The sequence below is a fragment of the Lepisosteus oculatus genome, chromosome 7 (assembly GCF_040954835.1).
Source record: "Lepisosteus oculatus isolate fLepOcu1 chromosome 7, fLepOcu1.hap2, whole genome shotgun sequence".
NCBI lineage: Eukaryota > Metazoa > Chordata > Actinopteri > Semionotiformes > Lepisosteidae > Lepisosteus > Lepisosteus oculatus.
Genome location: NC_090702.1, coordinates 32,545,254 through 32,566,105, shown reverse-complemented (window position 1 = coordinate 32,566,105; position 20,852 = coordinate 32,545,254). Strand labels below are relative to the sequence as shown.

The 20,852-nt window shown below is 38.5% G+C and overlaps 1 protein-coding gene across 2 annotated transcripts in view; it reads left to right on the top strand.

Annotated features, from left to right (window-relative positions):
• Positions 1–3,512: 3,512 nt before the first annotated feature.
• Positions 3,513–20,852, top strand: part of samtor (S-adenosylmethionine sensor upstream of mTORC1) — a 68,808-nt gene continuing 51,468 nt past the window's right edge. The window contains exon 1 of one of the 2 annotated variants that reach the window (XM_015352660.2): positions 3,513–3,751. In XM_015352660.2, coding sequence (XP_015208146.1) covers positions 3,589–3,751 — 163 coding nt within the window. In that variant the 5' untranslated portion in view covers positions 3,513–3,588. The remainder of the gene's footprint in view (positions 3,752–20,852) is intronic. The other variant, XM_015352659.2, reaches the window with a different exon arrangement.

The following is a 20,852-nucleotide window of genomic DNA, read 5'->3' as shown; positions in this document are numbered from 1 at the left end:
TTCCCCGTCCGCCAGTTCCGACCCGGCCTTCATGGTTTTTTAATTCTTGCTCTGATGGATCTCCTGGTTTTGGACTTACCCTTACGTTTTGGATTTTCCCTAAGGACTACTCTCGGATTGTTCGCCTCGGCCACACCTTCCCCGTGCACCTGCGCACCTTGGACACGCCCCCCTGTCTTCAGCCCTGTTTTCCTGCATGACGTTTCCCTAGTGTTTCCCCCACTCCGTCGGACTGTGTCGTCCGCATAGGGTCCTGAAAGAACTGTTCGTTACATTGATGACATAATACATGATTTTTCATACCTCTAAACACTGAATTAATGTATTTAAAATGTAAGTAAATATTCAGTATATTGTTATGATATTTTATGTTGATACAATGTGATAGTATTATTAGGACAAGATGTTGTCACTTAGTTTTTCATCTTCTCCAGTGAAGAACCTGCAGTATCAGTATCTGTTTTTTATGAGGGTGGGGGGCTTTCTCAGTGGAACATTCTGTGCTGGGATGTATGATTTGCTTCATCACTAATGTGGGTGCATCACATGAATGGACAATCTGCCTTGTCTGCCCAGAAGAAAAGCTCAGAAGAGAAGATGGGCAGAAGTCCCAATCTTAATGAACTTAGCAGACCTTAGCCATAATTAATCGTCAGTCATCTGAAAATGTCATCCACCAAGATAATAGCTCTTTGGATGCATTATATTCACATGACTATTATTCAGAATATGATAAAAGAATGGACTTATAATAACACACTAACAAATGATAACTGAAGAAAGGCCATAATAAGTTTCTAAATATATGTTTAGAATAAAATAAAAATTGAAACATGAATACCTCTACAATTGTTTTAAATATTTGAACTTAACACTACACAAATACATTCATTTCATTTGTCATAGCAAAAACACTTCCAGTTTTTAACTTCCCTGGTCCCCTGGCTGTTCTTGGTTTCCCTGCCATTACATTTAGATATAATGAATGAAAAAATGCGTGTAACAGCAACACATTCACAAAGTTATTATTAGGAAAGTACAAAATCATTTTATGGCAGGTTCACCAGCATTTTGTAAAGACGTTATATAGCTAAATTAATTATGATAAATAACTGTAATAATTGAATGTATAATCATTCCTTACACTTATACGGCACTTTTCTGGACACTCCACTCAATGCACTTTACCAGTACTGGGGACTCGCCTCCATCACCACCAATGTGCAGCCCCACCTGGATGATGTGACGGCAGCTATAGTGCACCAATACGTTCACCACACATCAGCTATCAGTGTAGAAAGAACAAATTAATGAAGTCAATTCATAGACGGGGATTATTAGGAGGCTATGATTGGTAAAGGCCAATGGGAAATTTGGTGAGGATGCTGGGGTAACACCTCTATTCTTTTCAAGAATGCTCTGGGAATTTTAATGACCACAGTGAGTCAGGACCTCAGTTTTACATTTCATTCAAGGGATGGTGCCTTTTTATAGTATAGTGTCCCTGTCATTATACAATAGGACCCAAAAAGACCACAGGGTGAGCCACCCCTATTGGTCCCAATAAGACCTCTTTCAGCAGCAACCTTAGCTTTCCCATGAGGTCTCTTATCCAGGTACTGGCCAGGCTCACACCTGCTTAGCTTCAGTGGGTTGCCAGTTGTGAGTTGCAGGGTGATATAGCTGCTGGCTAAACATGACAAGAACAAGCTGTACATCTGCAATACTCAGGTTACATGGGTGCCTGGATGCCTTGTCTTGTGGGTATCTGTTCCATTCCTCATGTAGACCCTGGACAAGCATGTGTCTGTTCACTATTCTGAGCCCTAGATACCACATGTCATTCTAACTCATCCCAAAGGTATTCAGGGGGGCTCAAGTCTGGCAAGCTGGGTAACATACTGTAAGTGTCATGTTCGCACTTCACAAGAAAGTCACTGTTTCACAACAGCACGAGGATACACGGTAACCCGCTGGAATGCGGTTATGGCAGGACGAGTCCACAGGAGACGCAGCAGGTGAGATTCCAGTTCTTTGCTGTGCTGTCAGGTGGGCATCATCATGAGAAGTTGAGCTCTGCAGCAGCTAGACATCCTGCTCACAGTTCACAGTCAGACTATGACCTCCCCAACGATCTTGGAGAGCTGCTGTAATTGTGTTCTCCCAGATTGCTGGACTGTGTGTAGCTGCAATGTCTTGCCTGGTAAGAAATCGTTAGCTGATATAACACCATGGACAGTGGATGACAGTGCTCAGAGGAAGTCCAATGGCACTAAAGCATTGCTTTCTTGATAATCAAGGCATATTTGTTCTTTGATTGTATGTTGTATGTTTTCCTTTTTTTATTTTCTGCATTTTCAGCTTGTAAATTTGCCTTGTTGCACTCCTCTCTCTACAGAGGTGATTAAGTGTTTCTGTAACAGTTAAAGTCAATTGAGTGTATCAGGGTTAGTCACAAATTATGAATTAATCACAGTGATCTCTAAATCATTTAATCAAAATCCAAAATCTTTGTACCTTATTTTTTCTAAAAAATATTCATCCATAGAATGCTGTTAATTTTGGTATAGTCTACATCACAACAGGTAACATCAACTGCCTACCTCCACAGCAATGACGTGCAATATACAGTATGTTTTTTCAGGGTCATTGTGTTCTTTGTCCGCTTTATCATCTTGGCTCAATGTTTAGCTGAAATGGGCCACACCAGCAACATGTTGAACACTGACAGAACTGCTAGTATTAAGATCAGGGTCAATCTCATTAGCAGCGCGCATCAAATCGGGTCCAGTGGAAGTTCTGATTCCAACACTGCAGACCCTCCGACTCAGTGTACCAGGTACAGTTGGAGATGCATATTGTGTACCCGTTTGATGCGAGATACTAGCCGTCTGACAGGGTGCAGCGTGCAGCGTGCAGAGGCGCTCGCTCGAAGGAGGCACTAGCGGCACTAAAGAGAGCTTTACTGTATGCTTATACACTAGAGGTCTTCTGCAAGGTTGCATTATTATGGCCATCCAAGTGCTGTTACAATGTCTAATTCCACTAAATAAAGCTGTATTTTTATTACCGCTGTTAGAGGAACTGTCACTCTCGTACAGTGCTTAAAGGCGGGTGACACTACTGATTTCTAAGTGTATTATGCAGCACTCCCAAGAACAGTTTAAATAATCTGCAAAACAATATTGTTAAGTTATAAGGTTTTCAATTCACTCTTTTCAAATGCAGGTTTCAATTTATAATGAATGTGGTGCAAGTCAATGAAAAGGGAAAATATACTGTAACGTCCCGCTATCTAAGATCTAAAATTAATAGAATCGCGACTGTGAAGTTTATGAAATAAACTTATTCAGATGACAACCCCTAAAAAGTCGTTAAGAATTTGTTTTTGGTTTTGCATGCGCTATTGAGGCTCTGAAATTGCTGTGAACCAGCCGTCGACCTCTACAGCTGCCTTCTTGCAACGCGTCTCCGATTGGGTGTCTGGCTGTCAGTCGTGCCTTGTGAGTCAGGAAGACGCAATCAGTTTGCGCTCTGCCTGCCTGCGACCTGGCGTGCCGGTGACTGAAGGAGGAGCTGTGTGCTAGTATGGACCCCCAGGACAATGCTGGGCTTGAAGGAAAAGAGACCGAACCCGGACAGGTCCGCGCAGTTACATCTGGAGAGGGTCAAAGAAAGAAACTGGAACAGGAGAAATTGTCCGGAGTGGTCAAGAACGTCCATAGGAAGTTACGCAAGAAATACAGAGAAGGTATGAGCTTTTGGATAGCAGGAACTCGGCTTTTCAGTGTATTTAGCTAGGCCTCGGGAAATGAGACATTTGTCGTCCCAGTCCTGCTGATCTTACGCCGACAGTGACACTTTCTTTAAATGGAAACGTAAACAGAAACCTTGAGGTTAATTACCTTAAAATTTTGAATTTTGCATTTGTATGCCTGCAATGGAACCGGAGGTATTTCGTTTTGAAGCCAGTGCATATTTGCGTGTTTACAGAAATGAAAAACAGTTTTCACAGTGGTCCGTTTAACACTGGAATAGATTATTAACGTTCAAAAGGAGAATTAAAATTAATTCAGTGAAAATAGTCATTAGCGGAGCGTGCTTTTACATTTCTTACTGGTTCGAAAGGTGACCGAAATTGGTTTTCAAGATTCCAACGAGAGAGCCTTTAGAACTGTACAAGGAAAAGTAATGCCTCAGTGGTATATTCATCATTTCCTTTTAAAACAAATATAACTAAGTAAAATGTAACCAAAGGTGTCACAATGTGCGATTGCTGCGCTCTTTTTCTTATGAACTTCAAATCTCGAGTTTTAACGAGGTATCAGCACAAATAGCGCTTTTAAAATTACTTGTACATGTAAGTGAAGTGGAAGTTATTTCAAGAAAGTAACAGGCATGAAAGTTAAAAGGCGAATGGTTACTCAAAGCCCCTATACAAAACAAAATGGTTTGAAAGAAACTGCGCTTTACTGACAAACACAATAAATATAAACAAACGAGAAACAGCAATTGAACATTCAAAAATGTTTTTTACTTCTAGTTAGGAGTTCATCGAAATTAATTCTGGGTTGATGTCTGGGACAGTGAAAATTTAGAAGGAACTACAGAAGCGACATGCCCGGGCAGTGCATTTGCTACACGTGTGCTGTAGGGATTTAATGTTAAGTTCAAGTGTGTTGTGATGTTAGATAGCTGGCTACATTCTTCAGTACTCATTTTAATATATTGCCTGGTGTTTTAAAATCATATTAACAAGTACGTAAATGCAAGCTGAAATGTGTTTTAGGGTTTTCTGATATCCCGGGGCTTGTTTTAATGTTACTTTAGCTTGAAAACAAAGGATGATGACAGAAAAAAAGTGGCAAAGAAAAGAAAAAAAAAGCCATTGTAATACTCTAAAACAGCAGTCCACAACCAGGTGGTCTGGACTCCTACAAGCCCTCACAACTTTGTCCAAGAGATCCCTCAAAACATCCCAGTCTGGAAGTGTGAGAAAATGTTGAAATGTCACGAGCTGTTGACAGTCGAGCTGAGCTTTCTTCTGTTTAGTCCATCCATCCATTTTCTAACCTCTTTATCCAGTTCATGGTCACAGGGGAGCAGGAGTCTGGAGTCTATGCTGGCAAGCAATGGGCGCAAGGCAGGGTACACCCTGGACAGGACACACAGCCACAAACACACACCAACTCACACCCAGAAGCCAGTTAACCTACCAGTATGTCTTTGTACTATAGGAGGAAACTGAAGCACCCGGTGAAAACCTGCATGAACACAGGCAGAACATGCAAACTCCACACAGATAGGACCCTAGGTCCGGAATTGAACCCAGGGCCTCAGCACTGTGGGGCAGCAGTGCCAACGACTGCACCATTATGCTGCCCTAATATCTAGTCATGATGGTAAAATTATTATGATTATTACCTCAAAATTTCTGTTGTGTTTTGTCTATCAACTGGGTTAGTTTGTATTGCAATAGATCTCTTGAAAACCAGTTACCTTGCCAGAAAAGGGTGAAATATTCTTTAAAGAAAGAAATCTCAATAATGCTATGAATTTAACAATCACATTAATTATTTAGGAAATCTACACTTGTATTGCAAAATGTCATGGGTTAAGCTTTTACATTTGTTCAAGGAAAAAAAAAAATCTGAGTGGGATGTAACTGCTGCAGTATGAAACAAATATAAATTAAATTGTAAGAAAAATGAGCAAAGCAGGTTCGTGCATTTGCTAAGATTAGGCTTTTATTCTTCTAACTTTAGCAAACGTTTTTGAGGGAGAATGTGACTTTTTAAGGAGTGAGGTGACAACTCAAAGGGTAAATAAATACTGCACAAGATGCTGTTATGGTAAGGTTTTTGTAGAAGCAAGCTAAATGGATGTTGTGAATGTTAGCACCAGAAATCTGTATGAGATGTGTAACATATAAACGAAAGGCAGTAGAAATACTGGTACTATTCTAAAACTGATACCTGTTTTATAATAGATTTTTGGACCCTAGCACCGAGGGATCAATTGATTGAGTAATTAATATATAATATAGAGCAACGGTGCAGTTGTCACTGTGATTCTTTATCAGGAATTAGAAACAAATAAGTGAAACAGGCCTTGCATTAGCATAGCACCTTCATAACAGACACACTACCAAGCTTTTACAGAACTAACAACAAACATACAAGTGCAGCACGGTAATGATTAAGGTTACTTTTGTTCTCATGAACTAAGTCTACTTCTTGCTGAGTTTCAGTCAGTACTAACGTCTTTTTTTAGATAATCTACTGCACCTAAAAACTTTTAATGCAAAATGTCTTAGCGAAAATATATCCTCCAAAAATAGCAATTTGCTTAAATGTAAACATAGTTTCACAATTTCTTATACCAGTGACAACTAAACCCAGTTAAGATAAAATATTATAGTAGCAATAAGGTCTGAGTGTATAGTGGTTTGACAGTTATTTTAATAGCATTAATTCGGACAGCAGTCAATGATTTTATTTCACATAGTACAAACACAGAACCATTATTCTGTCACATTATGTGGAAATATTGAATAAATTATAAACAGAAATGTTCTGCAATGCACATTCTGAAAATGCTCCACACTTTCAGGAATTAAGCAGACAAGGATGCACAATTGATATACTTTCCTCACAGCCTTGTCAGGGAAGCAAGATAGAAATTTCACTTTAAATAGAAATATCTGTTGTACGATTACCAGATGTGAATACTGTGCTCATCTTTTTTCTCCTACTTTCAATACACCTCCAGTAAAAATACCCCCTGAAATCTGTGCTCTTGCACTGACACTAATGGGGGAAAGTACAGGTAAGTGCTCAGTTCCCTGTCCGTGGCAGAGAGACTGCATATGTGTTTCTGGTCTAGAGTAAAATGAGGCTATAGAGTAAGCTTTGAAGGAAATTGCAGAGAAATAGTTTGGTTCAAAGGAATTCAATATAGTATATATACAAACTGTATATGGTGCATTATATTTCAACATTAGACCACTTTCAGAGATTTCTTACTAAACATATCAAATAGGTTGGCAACCTTTAGTTTTATCAAAAAGTATTTCTGATAAGCCGTGTACCCAAGAAATGTGTCCTTTGTACTTGTATTTTAGATTAAGCAGACACGTGTTGCAGAATCTGAAGAATCAAGGCTAGTCCTTAGTCTCTTATGACCCAAGGCAGGATAAGCATCGTTGACTGTATAATAAAAGACTTAAAGGAGTAGTGCTGGTGTAATTTGTGTTGAAAAAGATATAAATTACATTATTTCAAGCTGCTTCTATTGTATTTTTTATCTTTTTCTGCACCAACGGCCCTGCTGAGGTATAAGAGATCAAGAAGGCTTTGGAGGAACATAAAGCAGTTAGCTGAGAAGTGAAAAGGTTTAGAAATGCTTCAACTACAGTACCTTTTGTTCCGGAAATACTATTGTATTCGTTAAGACAAACTGGTAATGACTTATTTTGTAGCTGTAGACATTGATAGAAACTAGACGCCCTTTGCTTGGAAACAGGCAAACTCCACATGGAAGTCTTCCCAATCCAGAGCTGAACCCAGGTCCCAAGAGCTACAGTGTGTGGCAGCAGTGCTAATCGGCATCCTCCTCCGTGTGAATCAGACTATTCAGACAGAATCAGACAGAATATTTTCATGATCATCATGATGAAAGTAGGGGCTTAGTTTTAAAGCCACTGATTGGAGTGGAAATTGAACATACCTGGCTTAATTGATTGATTGGTATCCAGTGGGAAAGAAATTGCATAGGCGCAAAAGAGCATATTTGATTGGGGCTGTGGGTGGTTGGCTACTCTCTGGGATCAGTAATCAGGTAAATATTAGCTGCCAGGTGGAAAAGGGCTTGAGGTTTGTGTCTATGCCATGAGTGAGAGCTCAGAAATAAATGTAGAGAGTCTAAATGGCACAGGGGTAGTCTTTTGGGTCCTGTGCTTTGCCATCAGCAGACAGGCCTGCAGTCTCTGTGTCAGTGAGGATCTAATAGGAGTGAGAGTTATGACTGAAGAACTTCTGAGGATTGAGATTATGGATTTATTTTGATTATTAAAAGAAAGGTCCAGGCTCACTGACAGTTTTATTGCCTGTTTCATTACAGTGGGGTGTGCTAATCATGGAGACAGAGAGAGAAAGTGTAGGCATCTGGTGGACACAGAGGAGGCATTCATGTTATTTATTTCAACTGATCACTATAAGTTTGAGATTTCTATTGTTTTAGTTGATCAATGTCATTTTAATTAACTGAAATCCAGTGCATTTGAACTTAATTATCATATAAGGGATGGAGTACTTACTGTATGTTTTTCAGCCATGAATACTAAACACTCTAGTAAGGTCTGTGACATATAGGGATTTACTTGGTTTTATGCAAATGTGTCTGTTTGCGACAGTTCTCTGCACTGAACCCTTGCGACTATGGAGACCCTACTGTCCTCATAATATGCCCTCAAATGGAACAAACTCTAATACTACTTTCTCTGGTACTACTCACCCACTGCTAATTTTTAAATGTACAGTGTAATTGTGCCCTGATTTGATCTCTTAATGGAAATAAAAAGCTCTTTAGTCATACTAAGAATTTTTTTCACACCTGATGTTTCCTGTGGAGGCTATATTTATGCGTAGTTTAATTCGAAATGTCCCTTCAATAGGGTTTTGAACATTGTTAAACATACATTTTGTAGTAATAGTAACTAAAAATGAGAAAGGGGTGTTTCAGCTGTTTCAGTGCTTTTCAATCTTGGAGGTACTCTTTGGCTTACAGTCTTAAAACCAGAAATAAGTAAAAATACAAGTTGGAGTGGTAGTATTCCATTTATACCCTGGAGGGAGTGTCTTAAAGGGAGAGTTTAAGAATGTTTTGTATGAGATTTTTTGTTTTGTCTAGGCCTTAGGTTTCTAATGGTAGGTTAGGTGTGCCCAGAGTAATTAGCTACATAGGAAATTAGTTTTCTGCATGTGACAACATTTACATTTTCATCAGCATTCATGAGTGTGATGTTGATCACAAATATGGAGATGTGTACAGTAGCTTTCAATCAGTGCAAGCACAGCTGCCATCAGAACATGTCGGACTGAATTCATATGGCTGTCCAAAACTGATTACTCATTTATGCAAATGAAAGCTTGCCAAAGTCACCCTTTGTACTTGTTTGAAGTGTCAGTTAATGGCAGACTTCATTATTTGGCTTCTGACTTTGTCAGAATTTTCTACATTAAAGCCCTTTTCTTATTTTCCTTTTGAAATTATATGGGAATGGGTATTGGTCTCTTGGTATGCTGCAACTTAAACTAATGTATGAGTTGTGCACTATGTTAAAGGTCCAGTAGTTAAAGAAAATAACTTTTTGCAATTTACCTCTTGATGCCAGTGAATGTAGCCTGCATTTAGCCTAATGCTAATATAGTTCCTTAAGAAATCTGCAATGGTCTTCTTTCAGATATCTATTAGACCTCCAGAAAAAGTTTATTGTATTTTCAAGGGAGTTCTAGTAATGTGTGTTAACTGCACCATTCTTTAGTTTGTAAAATTCAATAGATTTAGCAGAAAGGAAGTGTGTTCAGTGCAGTTTATTGCCTTAGTGAATGCTGGACTAAGTATGTCTGTGATGTCTTGAAGGCTAAATCAGAGTATAGAGATATATTGGTGTGTGTCAGGATACAGCATGCATCTAAAAATCATGCAGCTTGTCAGCAGTATATTTGCCCTTCGTACATGTTTCTTCACTGTTGCATCTGAAAGTCATTTTAAAGTTTTTTGCTGAAACTATTGGTTTTGAAAATTTCTTTTTCAATACAGAATCAGACACTGTACAGAACTCAGTTAGGCAATTAATCAATGAGAAATTTAAGAGGAGACTTTACTGATGCTGTAAAGCCATACCAAATATAACACCAGCAATATAGGCAGAGCAGAAAGAATTTGGATAGATGAACATGGATATGACAACTGATAAGTCTTCTGTACTTCATGAACTATAACGAATAACCTTACAAAAACCAACAGGCATGAATTCCAGTGGAAATAAAATGCTGGCTTAGTCTTTGGGGTTTCTCAAACAGAAATGGAAGTGTCTAAGGGGCTTCACTGGTGCTGAAAAGCAAGTAGCAAAATCAGTACTTTTCCTTCTCTTTTAAACCTTCTTTTGCTTTCTTTAACATGCCAACCCTCAGTCTCATTTCATTTGCAAAATTTGTGTAAACCTTTGTGAACTTGACATAACCTGGCTGGAACTGCTTTAACTTCTGATTTCTTTCCATTTGGCTTTATGTACCGTTTGTCAGTGTCTGAATATTCTGCGAATGTGCACCTGATGGATCCGATTCCTTCAGTTACCTGATGGCTGTGAGCAGTCTGAGGTGCTCCAGCTGTTATGTTAAAGCCACATATTTCTCCTGGGTTTCTGAATGCATGAGGTCAGAGATGTAGAGTCGCTCAGGAGGCCCCTGTGTGGGTCTTCTAGAAGCTGGGATCCATGGAGCTGGTGGAGTGACAGCGGAGCCTTGGTGTGCTGCTGATGACCCATTAGTCTCATTGAATGAAGGTCCCATGGTAACTCTGTGACTGTATTGTAGGGCTCCTGGCGCTGAGACCTGGCGCTGAATACCACTAAGGGGAGGTTTTGAGTTAAAAACTATATTTGGGTCTTAGTACTATACACCTAGCCTGTCCTAAAAACAAGCGAGAGCACCAGTTATAACATGCTTATATTGTACAGTACTGTAATTATTTTTTTAGTCCCTGTGTTTTCCATGACTAATGTAATACTGACTACAAAATAGCCCTCCATTGCTTTAAGCCATGTAAGAGCTTTTGTGATGTATATTTCATTGAACCTTTTCAGACCATTTTCTGAGCATCTTGTTCCATTCTGAATATTCATATCTCATTGTGATCTTCTGTGTATTGGGATTATTTTAGCAGAGTCATAGCGGGAAAAGTGGGGCTCCACTGTGCAAGATGTAATCTTCTTCCTGTTGAATCTTTAACAAGGAACTACTGTGAGTTGAAACATTAAACCCTGGTTTTTAAAAGTTGTGAAAAGCAGAAAAAAGGGAGCAGTCATCTTAATTTTATGTGTTACATAAACTGTGCACTTTAAGGGACTAGAATGCTGACGTTTGAGGCAATTCAGGGAAATTCTGCAGTGTCCTTAGATTTAGTATCTTGTGGAGACTTCTGTATTACAGTTTGTCAGTCTTCTAGCACTGGTAGGCTAGTACATTAAACATTAACAACAATGTTTAATGTTTAAACAATATTGTTTCTTATTAAAAATTGGTTAATGCTTATGCAGGATCTTAGACTTAATATAGAACAAGTACTCTAAATTACTGCTCATATTATTATATCCTTATGGCTAAAATGAAAAAAGATGAGAAATTATATTGTTCAGAATAAAAGAAAAATAGGAAAATTGACTTATTAGTCCCCCACTCTAAGTGGTCAGTCCATTGATTTGTTTTTCTTGTGGCCTACAGTAAAGAATGAACACTTGGAGCTTCTGTTGCTTTGAGTTGTTGGAACCTGTGGGAACTACCGCCAATGAGATAGTATCGCCAAGGTTTCAGTATGATTTCTTGCATCAGCTCTTGATATCCCCTGCCTGTGATTGGGCATTAGTTATGCTGGAGAAGCAGCCTGGGGTAGCATCTTAACTGCAGCCAGTTTCATAATGTGTGTTTGTGGCAGTATCAAATAAGAGTATAGACCGGTGTGTCTTGAAGATGTCACAGGTTTGAATTGCTTTCAGGTATTTTGACAAATTACAGTATGCATTGTGTCGTGCCTCTCTGAAAAATGAAATTAAACTCAATGCAGGAGGTGCAGGAGAAGTTGTTGTGTTAATCTGCTGGTTGATGTCATGATGAATGCACTGTCCATTCTGTTGTGGATTTTTAAGCTCTCTGGTTTTTAAGCGTTCCTGAAGCACCAGTGGTGTTCCCCTTATTTTTCCCCTTAAATATTTCTCGTCATTTGCAATACTGTGAAATGACACTTTCTGAAATAAACAAATTGTTGTCTTGTCTTGACAAATGCATCTTTGGTGTGAAAGGTGGACTCTGACTACATGCTTTGTGTAAAATGTACAGTTTCTTTATCAGGGTGTCAGTGTACCACAATGAGTTGGACTGAAAAAAGTAAACCTATAACTCAGTTTGTGTTGTAGAGAGCTATAGATCAGTAATACAGAGAGAGAACAAGAGGGACAACAAGCAAAATCTCCACCTTGAGGTCTATTAAGCACTGAGCATGAGCCCTTGATTTCAAAGTCCCTCTAGTTGACTACCAGAGGAACTCCAGGAATGGTCTAACAAGGTGGTGTTTCATCGATTTTGGTGTTTGCAGCCCTGAACCTTAGTTAGGTTTAAGATGTATTGCACATGTATCTCATCTTTAATTTCTGCATTATTGTTTTTCCCAAAACACATGAAGAACATTTCTTGTCATTTGCAACATTGTGAAATAACACTTCCTGAAGAAAATTTTGTCTTGACAAATCCATCTTTGGTGTGAATGGTGGACTCTTACTAGAGGCACCAGCATGTAAAGAACAAACATGTATTGACATTGAGGTTTGCTGAACTCTGTCCATCTCGTGGTATTTCATTTAGGAAGTACTGCTGTGTGACATTCAGCTATAAATCCATGAGTAGTGTTTGTGAGAAAGATGGCGACTACAAGACAAAAATCTAAAATCGAAATGAAAGCTCCTGTTTCTCCGGGTGCTGTGGAGATGCGAATGCATTGCCTGTATTTCCAATTTGATCTCCCTCCCCACCAACACCCCACGTCTGTGCTTTTCAGCAGGACTTCAATTACCTTGCAGTCTATCTTTGTCCGCACAGCTGAATTTTTTCCAACTCCTATTTCTTGCCAAGGAGTTGTAGATGAACATGCAAAGACAAATATAAATGGCCTGTTTGTTTTGATGAAGATTCTGCAATGTTATGGCTTTGAAATTAGTTTGATTTTATTATTCCGCTCATGCTTTTGCTCCAGCTTGGATGAGAAATGCAGGTGGCAATGGCTCTCCTGATTATCACGTTTGACACATTATTAATGTTGCTGTCTCTCGAATCGCTGCATGCGCGAGAGATAAAACAAATGTGACGTTGATCTTTTAATACCCTTTCCTGGCTCTTTCTTTTGCCAACAGGAGCATCAGTGTTGAGGATGTGTGATCAGTAGGCTTTCAAATGAGCCTCTTATTAAGCCAAAGATCAAAGTGTCAAGAAGTGCAGCACGCTAATCCTGACGCATCCAGTCTCCTCTTGTGTAGGTCGTGCTTCAAAAATGATCTTTTCTAAGGCTACCAGCACCATGCCAAGACCAAAAAAGAAGAATGTCATTCTTTATTCATACTGAATGTTGAATTAAAAAAACGGACACCGTCAAATTAAGTAAGTTAAGCATTCTAGTATAAGAGCGATTAACCAGACATCATGTGTGTGTTTGTGTGCAAGCACTGATCTTTCTTCCAAAAAACACTTTTGTTTTGGTATGGAAACAGAAACATTATTTTAAGAGATTCCACACTTTGTACACATCGTGGACGTTGCTTTTAGTCCTGCCACAAGAAAGACATTTCTTTCTATCATCTTTCCAAAAAACTGGACCTATTTATAAGAAGTTGTCTTTAAAGCTTTCACAGACAGACAGACAGAAGCTTGAAAGAACAACAGCAGTTCATGAACAGCAGCAGCTCATTTAAATATTCCCTTTCACTCTGTCATTTGCCCCAGCCACCACCATCAGCCCCTGGTTTAAAAACTGGGAGCTGGTTTCTAAAGGCTTTCAGGGTTCACCTTCCTGCTGTGCAGGCCTGTGTTGTGGAGGGCTATTTGAAGGCTTTCATGAAGTGGCATTGTTGTGCAGGGCCCAGACCTAAATGCTCTTGGCCCCAGTTGCTGGGGGGTAGCAGTCCAGCTCTAATGATATTCACAGGTTGCAAGGTTTTATCTTATCTTTGGGAAAGAAAGTGAGGGGCACATATTTTCCTTGGGCCGTCATGAGATAAAGACGGAATAGATCTGTCTTGCTGACAGCGCACGACTCTTAAATAAGAAAGTTTAAGTCCACGGTGGGAAAAACACATGGCTACTTTACAGTCCATGGAGGCAGATCTTGTGTAACACTAAAAAGCTCTTTTGTAGAAAACAAAAATAATGATTTTTTTCCGCTCGGTAGGCCCATGTATTATTTTGTGTGCCGAAATATTGCCCGCTTCCTTTGATGCAGAAAGTCTATTTTTTTCCTTATTATTTTAAGTAGGACAGTCATACAGTACACTGAAGTGGAAAACACAGGACAAAGAGCTGTCTTTATAGCGCAAATCTGCGCTTACATAACGCTTGTTGCTAACAAATGCCACTTTGAAGCAGGCTCCTAAAAACCAGGGCATTGCAGGAGATCGAACAGACACGATTTACATTGTTATGGTTTTCATGTTTTGGAGGGAAACAATAGGCTTTACCTAACTATTTTAAATTCTTCTTTAGAGGAGGGTATCAACCAGACTTTTAGTGCAAAGAAATACATAAATTCATATGCTGACAATGTGTCTTTTAATTATGTAAGTGATAGAATGGATTTCCGTATTGATTGGCTCCATTACTGATAGAAGTAATTCTGGCCTAAATATCTGCTCTCCTGTCTGCCCAGTATAATGGCACTTTATAACTTTATCTGTAATGGCAGGAAAGACAAACATGGTTTCCTATATGGCAAGCAAAAAACAATACAGAGTTTCAAGGCCATAAAAAAATATTTATTTTCATCATGCCACAGTCCTTTTTATTTGAATAAAGCAAAATATATGAATGTAAGCTTTGAAAAGCAAACATAAATACAGATATAGAACAAGCATTTTTTGACAATGACATGATTTTTTTTAAATTGTGGAAACCAGGTTCTTAGCTCAATGTTCTTGATTGATGGAGTTAAGAGTTATTAAGAATTATAATAACTTTAAGTTAAGAGTTATCCGAAATATATTGTATTATTTTAGAACAATACGGTATTTACTTTAATTGTTTTAAGGAATTTTGTTTTAGAAATCGGATGATTTGAGAACGCCTCGTCTGTTGTGTGATTTTGTTTATTTTACTTTTTGAGAACAGTCTGTTTCTACTTTCCCAGTGTACCGGCCTCCTTGCAGCTCGTCGCAGTATGCGAGAGAGGCAGTAGCACTGATAATCAGGAAGCAGGTCGGCTCTGGTTACATGCAATGGGTTGTGTAACTGACTGTTGAACAACAGGCTGTGCTTGTTGGAAACATGTGACACTCAAGAGGAAGGAATGAACTTGATGTTTCAGATTATTGTCAATTAAGACATGAAAAAAGATGACATGATTTAAGACAAAAAATGTGAATTTTGCTAAACTATATTCCTTTAACCTCCCCCCCAGTAAGTGGTAATAGTTGGTGGAATGTCACTTTTTTCTACTGAATATTCTTCAGTGTTTGGACGCTGGGGTCAGCTCCTTCTGGCAGGAAATGCTCTGCTGTCAGAATCCAGAACTCACCCACGATTCATTTAATAATTTGATCATTCCTTAGGTGGGCAAATGGGAGTGGGCAGGTAATCACAGTATCCCAAAGTCCAGAAAATACCTTGGCAAGCAGGGCGCAGCAGAACTTTTTTTTTTCTTTCTTTATCATGTAGTCAATCTTTTATCATTCAAAATGGACAGACACAGTTTTAATTTTTTTTGCAGGTAAATGGTGAAAAGCAATGGTGTTAACCCCTTCTGAGATTTTCTACAAATACTGTACAGTGTCCAGCATTTACAGCTGGAGGACAAAACAAGGCATTTCACTTCAACTTCAGTGCAGCAGCACTAATAAGGCAGTCTTACCTGCCTTATGTGGTTTTGTGTTTACATGCTAAATTATTAATCTAGGCAATCACATGCAAAGTTTTGCGTACACACGTCCTAATGAAGTGTCGGTCACTATGTTGGCACATCTCCGCCTGCAGTCTTTCCTGTTCTGTCTTTGCCTTGTGTCTCCTACATTTTCACTGTACTTTGAGATCTCCTTTTCTCAGACACTCTACTTCTAAACCATTAAGTCCAAGGTACTGCTGTTCATTCCCCAGGAGTAGTATCAGCTCACAAGCAGGATAAATTCCTCAAGTTGCTTTACATACTTGGAGTTGTGGTCTAGTTCTATTCAGACTTGAAATGTGCTCCAAAGCTTTCAGCGTGCTGGTTAGCTTGAGCATTTGTGTGACAAAAAGATTAATCAGCCTTTGAGTTACATAACACACTAGGATGCTTTATCAGAGCTTTGAAGAACACTAAACAGAGCTCAGCATGCTCCCTCTGAGAGCTGTTCATAGTGTGGGCATAATGTTTAATGTTATGTCATTAACACTTACACTGATTCTCTGGGGGCATGTTGACAGCATTAGAAATGGTATTTTGTATTTCAGTCTGATGTGTCCCTTTTACACATTTACACCACTTGGTACTGGTGGATTTATTCTGTAACATAGCCAAGACGGAACAAAACCATGAGACTTTAGCCGAAGTAGACGAGGTTACTGGCCTGTACACTTGCCACAGCTAATGAAAAGCTGCAACACAGCAGCATGCGTTTTAAATGGCAACAAAAGCTTTGGTTGGAGTGAAAAACAGTGTATAAAATCTCAAAATCATTTGTTTTATGTTATGGTAAAGCCTATCACTGATTTGTATTTATTATTGCTCTTATAATATACAGTGCTGGGCACATGGTCATGCAGGGGTAGGCATTGCTACTTTGCAGCACTGGGGCCCTGGGTTCAATTCTGGACCTGGGGTGCTATCTCTGTGGAGTTTGGAAGATCTTCCTGTGTTGGCCTGGGTTTCCTCCCTCAGACTGAAAACTGGTCAAATTGTTTCTGGGAAATTAGCCCTGGTCTGTGTGTGCCTTGTAATGGACTGGTGTCCCATGCACATGCAGGGTGTACCCTGCTTTGCGCCAGTTGTTTGCTGGGATAGACTCAAGCTCCCCCCGGGAAGGAACAGTTAGAAAATGGATGAGTGTAGGTTACTCAAATGATCCCTACCTAATAAGAGGTCCATATGTTACTTCACAAAGGCCTTAGGAATCCAAGGTAATATATGTACATGGATTAAGAACTGGTTAACAGACAAACAGCATGTTATCATAAGGGCCATCTAACATGTTATTGCAACAATGAGAATAGTAATGTGCCACAGTGATCTGTTATAGGGTCATTCAAAAATCTAGATTTTGATACAGTTTGCAAACTAGCCAGATTTGTTGCTAATCCTATAATAAGGGGACTGGCAAATGCAGAAACTACAGCAAGAGACTTCATAAGGCTTCGACATTTGGCAAATGAAATTCAAAACTGATAAGTACAAAGTGATCTGCTCTGATAGTAGAAACATACACTATACGTATAACACTTCACTTCTTATTCTTCAGTTTTACCAGTCTAACTTTGCTTTCAGTTTGAAGTCAGTTAACTTAAGTTTTCAGTTAAGTCTTACTTAACTGGCAATTCCAACAGTAGACATTTTAATTATTCTTTAGATGATCAAAATAATTTCATTCTCTGTTTGAAGACAATGTGATAGCTGATCAGGCACCAGTTATCTGATAAATGGCAGTTATGAAATACAGATTTTCACGTATGCAGATCCTTAATGGCAAGAACCATATTTCAGAACAAGGTGGCTACAAACAAGCCTAAAATTTTATTGTCAATTTGTTTTGAAGTTAAATGACATATTTGGTCCCAGTTTCCTACATACCATTACAGTGCTCTGCTCATCTGTAGAGTGGAAGCAGGTAAAATATTCTGCTCTGTTCTTTGCAGAACTGGGTATAACACCCACTCAGCAGAGAAAACAACCTTGAAAGGCTTCAAAAGAATGCACTTTTTATATGTTGTATACAGTACATTTAATAGAGGCAACGCATTATAGGAAAACCTTCAACTGTCATGCTCTTAAAAGAACATGAATCTACAAAAAGTACAACTGGAGCTCTGAACCATGATAAGTCAGAATGTGGCATGCAGTGCAAGCTGTTTGTATCATAAATAGTTTAACTTACTGTATGGTTGCACAGCTGTGATACTGATGAATACAGCAACTGTCACATTTCCAGAATACATATGTGATGACCGTTTTGTATCTTGAGAAACTATTAGCTCCTGCAAGGCAAGCTTTAAGACCAAATTAAATCAACCAAATGGATATGTCTAAACGTCTATGCTTTGCATCATTTCTTGAATTATCCAGAACTCATAACATTTCATTTTTGCATCTACATTTAATTTAAGGCAGCACTTAGGATCGTTCAAGTGAGAGTCCAAATGAAATTTATTTCTGTACCGTGCAGTGGAGTCCTGTTATTAACACATTGTGCCTTTCAGGCAGAAGACCAACACAGTAACTGCTAGTTCAGTAGAAAAAAAAACAAAAACACAAGTGATTTTCTTGAGTATGGGTTTGTGTCATCATGTAAAAGGCTAGCAAATCAATGGATTGTATTGTATTAATTGTATGTGACATGTCCAGTCATGCAGAAGAAACAGGCTGGAAGACAAACCAGTAGCTGACAGCTTGGAGAAATAGAAATACTTCTTGTTTTCCTCACGTGGGAGAGTATGTGTCACATTTGAAAGGTGGCCTTAGGTCACAAGGTTTTTTTCAGACCTGGAGTCCTCTGCTTCATCATTTAAATTGTGATATTTTTTCTTTATTGCTCAGCTGTAGCTCTTATAAATTTGATTTAATTTAGTGGTGTGACTATTAAATCATCATTTAGATCAGCTTGATGGTTCTCGCTTAGTTTTTTCTTCAATCCTTCATGGCCTGTTGGGCCTGGCAAGTCCCGCCAGTAGAAACTCTGAATGCGGGCTCCTGGTCCGGCGGGACTCCAGACTCACGTCAGAAGAGGGGACTGCAAAACACCGCCTAGAGTTTGCCTCTGAAAGAGCCAGATGTAAGTTGTGTGATAATAAAAAAAGTCTAGGCCACATTCGAGGTGTGTTCACTGCAGTCTTCCTTTGCCTGAATGAAAAAAAACAAACTGCTCTTTTGAGTTTCACCACACATACAGAATATTACATGTTTTTTTTATTTGAACTCTTGAGTCATTGTATTAAAAAGGTACAAATGATATTTTTAATTTTCTAATAAAACAGTTGTATGTTCTGTATCTTGTTGGTTTGTTGACATGAGTATTTTATGAATCGGAATATTCGATACAGGTGCTCAAAGTCCTGTTGGGACGTCTTAGTCCCGCTACTTGTAAATATTGCTGAACAACAGGAAAAACTATTTTGAGATTTTTTTACACAAACTACAATTCTACCAATAAAGGATTAAAACCAAAGTAGTATAATGGTTGGCAACAGTGGGAATTTTAAATGTTTTTGAATGTTTGTTTTATTCCGTACTGTAAAACATGTTGGCATTTGTTGCAAATTGTACTACCAATTTTAAATGGTTTTTAATAGATTCCTTTTCATTGGACCAAAAAATAGACTACACAGACAACAATTCTTGTAAACTTTAAGTAGGTATTCTGCTTAGCATTGCTAAACAAAGCCAATTACAGATGCTTTAACTACAGTATGCAGGTACTCAGTGAGTGAGACTATAATTTGATTATGTTCTGAAGGTCCATCAAGTAGAGTATTGTGTAGATTAGAAGATGCATATCCTTCCTGATAAAGAACTCAGATTCAAGTCAGGTGATCATTTTTGTCATGAAAGGGTCTTACTGTCAGCTCCTAAAAACTGGGTTTATGCTGACTCGTACCTTAAACATGTATAGATTTTAGTTGTATTTATTCTCACAGTATCTTATATTTCCTTTATTGTTTTTCATGCACATGGCTGAAAAAGAGGATATGAAATTAACAAAGTCGTGGTCTCACATGCTTCATGGGCTGTAATATCTTTTCCAGGGAAGATCATTTCAGGCTAAATGAGGGAATTTTTCGTTGCTGTTGCTTTCTTAGGCTTCTTTAGCAATGTAGATATGTTAAATTGCTTTTAAAAGGCCAGTGTAATGAAGGGTGATCAATGCTAGTTGTTAAGGAACTTTATACTCACAAAAGTAAGCTGACAAACCATAAAAGTTAAATTTAGAAACTTAAGTTTTTTTTTTTGCTCTCTCTTATGTAGAATCTAATCTAGCTCCTGTAAGGTTAGCAACCTCTGAGACACTTACGAATTCAGTTTCTATGCAGCTACAATTTAACACAACATTTCAGATGTCAGAATTTTAAGTAGAAAAAGAATTGTACTTAAAAATTAAATAGAAGTAATTAAGAGTTGATCCTGTTCCCTTCAGCAGAATATATTGTATAATCAGAATATGATTTTAGTGAATTTTGTTAGATGTGTCAAGTGAAGTAGAATCAGTTGTGGAACTGAGTATTATACATGCAAAAGGGGCACTCTCAGGATATTAGGACAAGGCTTTTGTACTTTATACTTTTCAGACCTTTTCTTTTGCCTTTTTCTTTTCTACCTATTACTTGATGTGTGTAGTAGATGAACCCAGAAGACAATAGAGCTCTTGTATTTTTAATTGGCACTGAAAATGTCTCCATGTGTGTTTGTGTAGCAGTTCTTTTGCCAGGTGTTACTAAGTGTGTGAGTTTTGTCTGGCTTGTCACTTTGCATGTCCAGTCTGTTTAGGTTTGCTTTGTTAACACTTTTTAAAGCTGAATGTTGTGTTTTGTCCGGAAAAGGTGCGTCATTTTATTTCTGCAGAGGTCTCATTCCCAATAAATAAAATAAAGCCTGGTAGAATTGTCTTTTGTAAGAATACCAGGCTTGCTTCCCCA